General features: G+C 35.2%; 1 protein-coding gene across 1 annotated transcript; it reads right to left on the bottom strand.

The window, feature by feature from the left end:
• Nucleotides 1–2,429: 2,429 nt before the first annotated feature.
• On the bottom strand, nucleotides 2,430–6,241 carry LOC119424429 (guanine nucleotide-binding protein subunit alpha-11; the record flags this gene model as incomplete). The annotated part of the gene is given in 6 exon segments (XM_037691906.1): nucleotides 2,430–3,082; nucleotides 3,322–3,475; nucleotides 3,570–3,699; nucleotides 4,227–4,355; nucleotides 4,531–4,685; nucleotides 6,057–6,241. Coding segments are annotated over 6 exon segments (944 nt in total), but the record flags the coding sequence as incomplete, so codon positions are not given.
• Between the last annotated feature and the right edge of the window lie 2,762 nt (nucleotides 6,242–9,003).

Below are 9,003 nucleotides of genomic sequence, written 5' to 3'. Positions count from 1 at the left end.
CTGAAGCATGCTCAATAGTGTCTTGATATTCTTTCCTTTAATGTATCTACAAATCGAAGCTCACTGAAAGTATTTGCTACTTACCCAACTCGGTCCAACCGGTTAAACAGGAAGATCAGCACCAGACGGTCCTCGTAGCTGACTGTTCTTTAGTGCAAAGGTCATTTCCACACTGAACCCATCAGTGTGAAGTGGGGGTGTATAAAACAGATTGTTGTTAATCAGTACCTTGCAGCTGCTTAACATAACATAAAAAAATCTTGTTAGTTTAGTTCTTTTGATGTGAGGTTTCAAGTAAAGTTTTTAAAAAGTTAGTTTTTTCTGTTGTACACTAAAAACTGCTAGGTTCAAAACACCTCCAAATTTATACTTAGGTACTTTAGGCACAGTTAGGTTATCAGTTTGACTTAGCATATGAGTTAGGTTTTCTACCCAAAATTGGGATAAAATGGCTATTTAAGGGCCAGTATTGGAGGGACAAGGACCAAAGCAGACTGATACAGTACAAGCGTTTTTTTTTCTGATAAATTAACATGTTAGTACCTTCTAGTTAAGAAGAATGGGCAAGGGGTGAAGGTGGGCAAGGGGTGGAGGTGGGGGAGCACCAGGCTGGTTTAAGTCTTTTGTTTTTTCCAACAGATTCCCGTTTGTTTACATAAATTATGCAGTGACCCTTCCTCATGCATTAGTCAAGGTGTTCCACAAGGTCTGATGCTTGGATCTATAGTTTTTACTCTATACAGGCTTACATTAGGCAGTTATTAGACAGCACAGAAGACATTTTTATTGTTATTAATATGATACTTAACTAATCTGGCTTCATATAAAAATATAGTAATTTCAGATAATTGGACTAAAATAATTTCTTAACGGCATAAAAACTTGGATGACACATTTGTTTTAAATTTAGAAAATATAGTGATAGTTTTTGGATCTGAGCAATTGAGAGGAAATTAAAGGTTAAAGACGCATGACAGTTGGATAAAAAAAGTTATTAAATGGTAACTGGTCTACACTTGCAGTTTTTTTCTAAGTTCTCTGGGTTCTGGAAACATTTTACAGTGTTTTTAATTTACTCATTCTCACACTTAAATAGTGCTTTAAATGTATAAATATGTTATATTTACACTATATATACTACACTTTTGTATTCACCTCATACACCAAAAAACATTATGGGAAGCAGTTGGTGGTTTCTCCATCTTGTCTATAGACAATTCAGTCCACTGAAGGTACCCCGTATGATCCAATCGGAAGAGGATTTAACATGTTGAATAAACCAATAAGCCAGATTTGATATTTTTTTCTTGAAATGTATAGACTTACCTGATAATTATACAAAATATATTCCAATTTGAAGTCTGGTAATTTTGACCAAGTATGCGACTATAGCTGAATCACTTCTGACCTGCCATATTCAGCCTGACTAAAAAGTCAGTGGCAGAGCAATCCATTTGTTTCTTGATAGAAATTAAAACAAAACTTAATCCAACACAGTGCGAGTTTTGTCTAGGACATTCAACAGAACTGGCTACCTGTCTTTTTATTTTTATTAAATCATTGATGATGGCAATATAGTCAGAGCATTATTCTACACATTATTAAGACTCTGATCTAGGAAATGTTTCAATATCTAAACTTGAAATTCATTAACAAAGCTTTTTACTAGTTCAAATAATGTCTAAAAAATAGAGAACAAAGTTACTGAAATTAAGTCAAAACTTTTAAAACTCTGAAATGGGCATCCCACAAGGCTGAATTATAAACCCATTTTTCTTGTGTATTAATGAACTACATGAAAGTTAAAAATAATATATTTTGTAAATGGGATGGGACCTATTGGAGCCTGTAAATACATCACTCTCCAAAACAAGGTTAGGATCCTTCCCTACCAGTGAGGGATGCTCCACAACAAAGCTAGATTTATCAGAGAAATTTCCTCAGAAGGTGCAACTTAGCATTTAATCATATGAGTGGTCATTTGTGTGTCATTATCTTGCTACAGTGAATTGAGTGTTTGCAAAGTGGCTTTCCTCACTATGCTATGCAGCAACTCAACAAAAAGTAGACAGAAAACCTGAATAACTATGTTTGACTAATATTCACAAGTTTTACCATTTGCTGCAAGAAAAGAGACTAAACCAAGTAAGACATCTTCTACTCATCATCCCACTGTTTAAACAGCTACTTCCAATATGTTCCCTATTTTTGCTTGTTCGTAGGGATGTTTTAAATATTTAACCCAATCACAAAGCTGATAATATATGGTGACTAAAGATACAACACATTTCAGATTTCACAATACACAAGTGGATTTATCATCTGTATTTTGTTAAAGTCTGAGAATTACAAAAAAATAACTGTTTTTCACAAATGTTAGCATTATTACAGAATAAAACATTCAAATAATAAATTAAAGTACTCTTTGCCTTCAGGGTGAACTTTAAGTTCAAGTTCAAGAATCTTTATTATCCCCAAGGGGCAATTTGCTTTAACTTTAACTTCCTCGTCTTGAAGCTGTAAAGCAGGGTGAGTGGAATTCTTCCTCCACAGGACTTTGTTCAAACAATCTCACACCATCTACTGTTTTAAACTATTGTGCAACACAAAAAGAGCCATAATAACAGCTATACTGTTGTATCCAGCAAAAATAATTTTAATCTTTTACGCATTCTGATAAACCAAATGTTGCCACAGTGGGGCACTTTTTTTCCTGAGAGAATAGAGAGAAATTCCCAACCTGTTATTGAATTCCTTTTATTTATTTTTCAAGTTTAAATATTCTAAAATTGACAACACCTAATTAATGGCACATTATTAAAACTTCTAAAACGTGATAGTGGCTTGGTTTTTGTCTCTTGCTAAATGTGGCATTCTCTCCTTGTTTTCCCTTATCCAAGGCTGAAAAGTTCAAGGTTCTCTTGGAGGAGTGTATCTTTGACCGCTTTGAAGACAACTCGGATGTTCTCCGTGTCCGTAGCGCAGGTGAAGTGGGTGTAGAGGGATTTATGACGTCCAGCGTGCCGCTGAATGTACATACTTTGAATGAACTTTTTTGCTGTCTCTGCATTACATTGAGGCCCTGTGGGAGGTAAAGGGGTCAGAGTTAGAGTAAATGAGCAGTATTCATAGTCTGAATTTCAAAGGTGCTATTAAATTGCATAACAAAAAAATCCCACACTTTCTATTGTTCCTTCAATCACAGATTCCATTTTATTAATTTATTTGTAGTTTTTGTTACAGTAATGTGGTCTCTAAACAAATTGGTTTTGCTTTTTGATAAATTAAAAAGATTTAAGCATGGAGAAGAACATAGTTTACCATTGTAGTCTGGGAAGTAGGTGGCCAAATGTGAATGTGTGATTTTCTCCTGTAGCAGGTCCGTTTTATTCAAAAATAGGATGGTGGACGAATCCTGAAACCAGTTAGATGTGACGATGGTCCTGAACAGCTCAAGGCTCTCTCGCAGTCGGTTCTAAAAACAGCAGATATGGACAGTCTGATTGAAAGAAAATAAAAATCTAGCATTTTTTAATTGATTAACTGGTAGACATGGCCTTCGAGCGTACATCATCTTTGCTCTCATAAAGGACTTGATCGTATTCACTGAGGGCTACCAGGAATATGATGGAGGTAACATTTTCAAAACAGTGGATCCATTTTTTCCTTTCTGAACGCTGGCCTCCCACATCCACCATCCTAAAAACACAAACAATGCACTTTCATGTACATTTTGGCTTTTTGCTAAAAGCTTGGCAAAACAAATGTAAGTTTCAAGTCTTTACAGTTAAAGCTTGAGTTGATTGATCTTTCAGACCAAAAGCAGCATCCACCAAACCTGCATTAGTGTGCATGTGATTGTGCATGTGTGCATGACACTATACTTAAGAGGATTGGGGGGAAATCAGTCTTGTGAAAAAGTTCATTTTTCCGGCTACTTCTGGTTCAGATGGGAGCAGTTGGAGTGGATTTTGGAGATGCCAGGTCAGTAAATTATCCAATGGCTATAAGGCCAAACTTAGTTTTTATTTATGTCCCCACCTGAATAAAATTTAAAGAAGTGTTGTGGCATATACAGTGCTAATGAAGGGTATCAGAAAGCAGCTGTGTTGCTGTTGCTTTTGGTCAGAAGGTGTCTTAGTTTAATGTAAACAAAGTTTCAAACAGGAATTGTTCATATATTTTTTACATTTATACAAGTCAAGTATCAAAAATAAAAATTGTACCTGAAGACGGCTTTTGACATGTCAAATGTATGTTCTATGATGCCTGTGGTGGGAACGCGGACCCTCAAAATGTCCATCACAGTAGGAATGTACCCTGGGACTGCGATCCTGTCCAGGTCACCCAGATAACTAAAACATAACAATTCCAGTTCAACACATTTATTTGGACAAAAACTTGTACAGAAACTGGTACATCTTACAGCCATATGTTTATTTTTCTGCAATAATCATACTTGAAAACTAGTTAAGTTCACAACGATAGGATAAAGCTCTAAAATTAAAATCAGACATGAGAAGAGCCTACTATTTAGCAGAGTCTGACAACTGGAACTCCCTCCTGCGGTCGTAACACCATTGCACACCGTGGTCGTTCCACACTCGTTTAATGGACTCCACCTGCCAGGACTCCAACGTGCGCACATCAGTTAATTCAACTTGGCTCAGTTTCTCTGCATGGTTCTGACACATACACACAAAAGAAAAAAAAAATACAGAAAGTAATAAACAAAAACTATATTTGAAGCACTTTTTCCTACAGATGTGTGGACGTCAACAAACCCTTTACAAAAAGTAGTATATTTGAAGTTTATTTTTGCAAGTATACTTTAAGTTAAGTATATCACATACTACACACCGTACTTGTAGTGTACTAGAAGTATGCTGATTTAACACTTGTTTGGACTAAATTGGGATATTTTTATACTATTTTTAAGTATATCAAATAAAGTTTATAAAAAGTAAACTTCAAGTACACTACCTCATTTTTAGTGTAAAATAAGTATACTTGTACTACACTTAAATAAACTACTTTTTGCTAAGGGAAAGTTCATGTCATAGTATATACTGTACATCCTGTTATTTTATCATGAGAGGAGGCGGGACTTTAAAACTTGTACTGGGCCCATTGTAGCTTCAACTTCCAAGCTCCGAACAGAGATCTACTGTAGATACGTTCTTCAAGAATGAGAAACTGCAGCTTTCAGTGAACAACCGGTCACATTTTCATCAATTTGACACAAAACTAAATCTAAAAGTAGAAGCAGAGTGTGGCCGGGAGAAAATAAAGTACATCACATATTTCTATCAAATAAAATACTTGAATAGTTTGTATAACGACCAAGGACGGAGTTTATATTTTATGCACAGATTCTCTGCTTTCTGTTCACTTCTGCTGAGTCTAAAATATAGTAATCTGCAGGCGGTTACACCACACTGCGCATTGTTTTATTATTAATTCTGACCTTTATTTAGTTGTTGAACTGTTCGCTGTGATAACTGCAAAACTGCAACGCGGAAAAAAAGGGATAGAACGATTAATCTACGGTCAAAAGCAGGTTTTGTTTTATTGGCTGAACTCAAGGGCTGCTGTAGATCCAACATGTTTGAGATGCACTAGTCTGTTCCTGTTTTAGTTTTTGGTTCATTTTTGTACAATTTATTTTATTTACTTTTCATTTTATATGATTATCTATTGTTGTCTGTACCTCATCTGTGTTCTTTGTTTAAAACAGGTCTCTCTTGTAAATGAGTCCTTGAGGCTCAATGAGACTAACATGTATAAATAAATAATAAATGAATGAATGATATTAAACTACTCCATCCTCTGCATGGTGGATTTATTCTAAGGTGTGTAATCAAAAAAGGAAAGGGGGGGTGGGATTATTTGTACTCAAACAAGTTAACCTGTGGGGAAAAGTGAAAACTTGTGGCAGCAACTTGATTAGTCTTCCATCACCGAGAAGACTCGAAGAAGATTTTGAGACCCGTGTTGCTCTTTTACAGGGACATTTAGACAATACTGGCGCTAATAGGAAAAGTCCAATTTCTTACAATGTTCTGGTCATCAACATAATCAATCTTTAGAGTCTTCATGGCTTCGATTAGCGCCTGGACGGCTATGATGACGTTCTGAAACACCATCCGAGTGAACCCTTTCCTGTCATTATCGTTGTATCCTTTGCCGTGGATGATCCTCATCTGTTTTATGAAGGTGCTCTTCCCACTTTCCCCAGTCCCTACGAAAAAGAGATGAACAAAACATAAAAAGCAGGGTAAAAATCAAAGAAAGCAGTTACATTATATCATCCATGAAATACCTCGCAGATATTAAGCAGCAGCTCAACTGTATTTAAACAAGAAAAACACCAAAAAAGTGGTATTTTTTAAAAGAACGACAATTTCTGTAGTTTTTGTGCATTATACGTCTTCTGGGTGCACGTTTCTCAGTTCTTTTAACTTAGTCGTGTTATTACTAGAGTTAAAAAAATAACTGTCTTTTATAAATCACATTGATCTTATAACAGAACGTGTTACGTCTGAAAATCTGGTCTAATTCATATTAAAGTAGCTTTATGGTTGCCAGACAGATTGAGTGTTTATAGTTTTGTGTTGAGTTATTGCAGAAGGGGAATTATTTGTTGAAAAAAAGCCATAAATCTGTTTTAATGTGCATTATTTTAAGGTAATTAAGGAATAAAACATGTGGCTGATAGTCTTTTTAAAATAATGTATTGTTTCCAACATGTTCTGCCATCAGCATTTTATAAATGCTCTTTTTAAAAACAGACTTTTTAGTTATAGAAAACTTTTACGTAACACACTTGCCAATACCTTTTTTTGTGGTATCTCAAATATATTTTTATGAGTTACTAACAAATGTTTATTTTTGCAGACAGTTGTTTTTGCATAAAATAAATTGTTACATTTGTTTGTCAACATTCCTAATGCTATAAAATTTTATATTGAAAACTAATATTCACTTAGCAAAGCTTGCTCAAAAACTTGCACTTAGCATTTAAAAGTCTTACAGTAAAAGCCGCGGCGCGGTCCACTGTACTCAAGTTTCACCTCAACAAGGAATGTTGAGATGACTCAAAGCTCGAACAATGTGAAGAATGTTAAAACAACGTGCCTGTGTTGCAGGAACAGCACCGCCAAAAACCACTTACCAGTCTGTCACATAATGAATTTGAGATGTTCAAGATAACTAAACACTTTCAAATTTTCTATTCAGTTCAGTTCAATTCAGTTTATTTATACAACACCAAGTCACAACAGAAGTCATCTCAGGGCACTGAACAGAAACACTCATGTATAAAAATAATAATTAACATTATTTATCTGAGGAGCAGACTGCTTTGAGCCTAACTCCATCACAGAACTCTCATCTTGAGCAAGCATGAAGGCGACAGTGGGAAGGAAAAACTCCCTCATGAGAAAGAAACCTTTAGCAGAACCAGGCTCAGGACAAGCGGTCTTCTGCTTCGACCAGCTGGGTTTGAGAGGAACAGATACACAATGGCAGGTCAAGAATCACATGTTAAGATTGAAATGGCATCAAATGAAAACTATTCAATTTTAGCAAGTTATTTAAAGAAATAAGTTTAGACTACTAGAGGACAAATTGACCTCTAGTAGTCTAAACTTATGGAAGCATAACAAGCCAACCCTAACTATAGGGTTTATTAAAAAGGAAAGTCTTAAACCCAGCCTTAAAACTGGACAATGTGTCAGATTCACAGACAGAAACTGGAAGTTGGTTCCACAAGAGACGAGCCTGATAACTGAAAGATCTTCCTCCCATTCTGCTTTTGGAAACTCTAGGAACTGCGAGTAAGCCTGCAGTCTGAGAGCAAAGAAAATATGGAACAATAAGATCTGTAATATAAAATGGAGCTAGGTTGTTGAGAGCTTTGTAGCAGTGAGATTTTGAATTAAATTATGGATTTGACAGGGAGCTAGTGGAGAGAAGCTCAAACTGGAGATATATGATATTTTCTACTAACTCCAGTTAAGACTCTGGCAGCAGCATTTTGGATCAACTGAAGAGTTTTTAAAGAAGTATTTGGACACACAGACAAACCATTGCAAATGTCCAGTCTAGACGTGACAAATGCATGAACCAGTTTTTCTGCATCATTTTTAGATAAGACTTTCTACAAGTTATGATATAATTTCTCATGTCGTACAAAAACTTTTATTCATTTGTAGACCAGATTTCATATTGCGGTTATCAGACATACTATAATGGTTTAATAAAGTTTCAAACATGTTTTTCTGGTATTTCTGTACTGTACATGTCACATTTGATAAATAGTTTGAAGGAAATAATTCAGTAATACAGCATCAAAACATCAAAAGCTGTGAGAGATGTCTGTGCTGATAACTGGTCATTAATGTATGATTTTAGGAAATCATTTATAAGCTATGCACAATAAAATAGCTAAATGTGTTTCAGGTTTACTTAGTTCTATGCTAGTTTTAGCTAAATGTGAATGCCTATTCAACAATCACAGAAAGGTTTAGAAGGCCACAGAATGCTCACTTTCATTAGGTCTGATAACTTTAGATTTTGAATCAATCTTTTTAATACCAAAAGTTCTCCCTGCCTTCTGAGCGCTGCGTAATGATTGTTAGACACCCAAACCAATGAGTCACTGTGAGAAAATAATTAAAGGTTGGACAAGAAAGGGTATAGTCTAATAAGGTTACAAGTATGCAAGAAGCTAATATTAACATTAGCAATGTTCTCTTTTAGTTTTTCTGTGAAATTGTTTTGCTGGTAAAGCAACATTATGTTACAGGCATGCCAACAGCTGAAACGGTTCTTCCATATTCCTGCCTATTGTTTTTATCTTTAAGTGAAAGTAAAACAATCTCCTCACAAGGTGAAAACTTGCTAAAAGAGATGGTTCTTAAAAAGGTAATCATAATTTTACCAGGAGCAGTTTCTGCATTATCAGTTTTAAGATCTCTGTTTATAGTTTGAATTTTTTTT

Source organism: Nematolebias whitei, chromosome 18 (assembly GCF_014905685.2).
Source record: "Nematolebias whitei isolate Nwh7 chromosome 18, NemWhi1, whole genome shotgun sequence".
Classification (NCBI taxonomy): Eukaryota; Metazoa; Chordata; class Actinopteri; order Cyprinodontiformes; family Rivulidae; genus Nematolebias; species Nematolebias whitei.
This window is presented reverse-complemented; position numbering and strand designations above follow the sequence as displayed.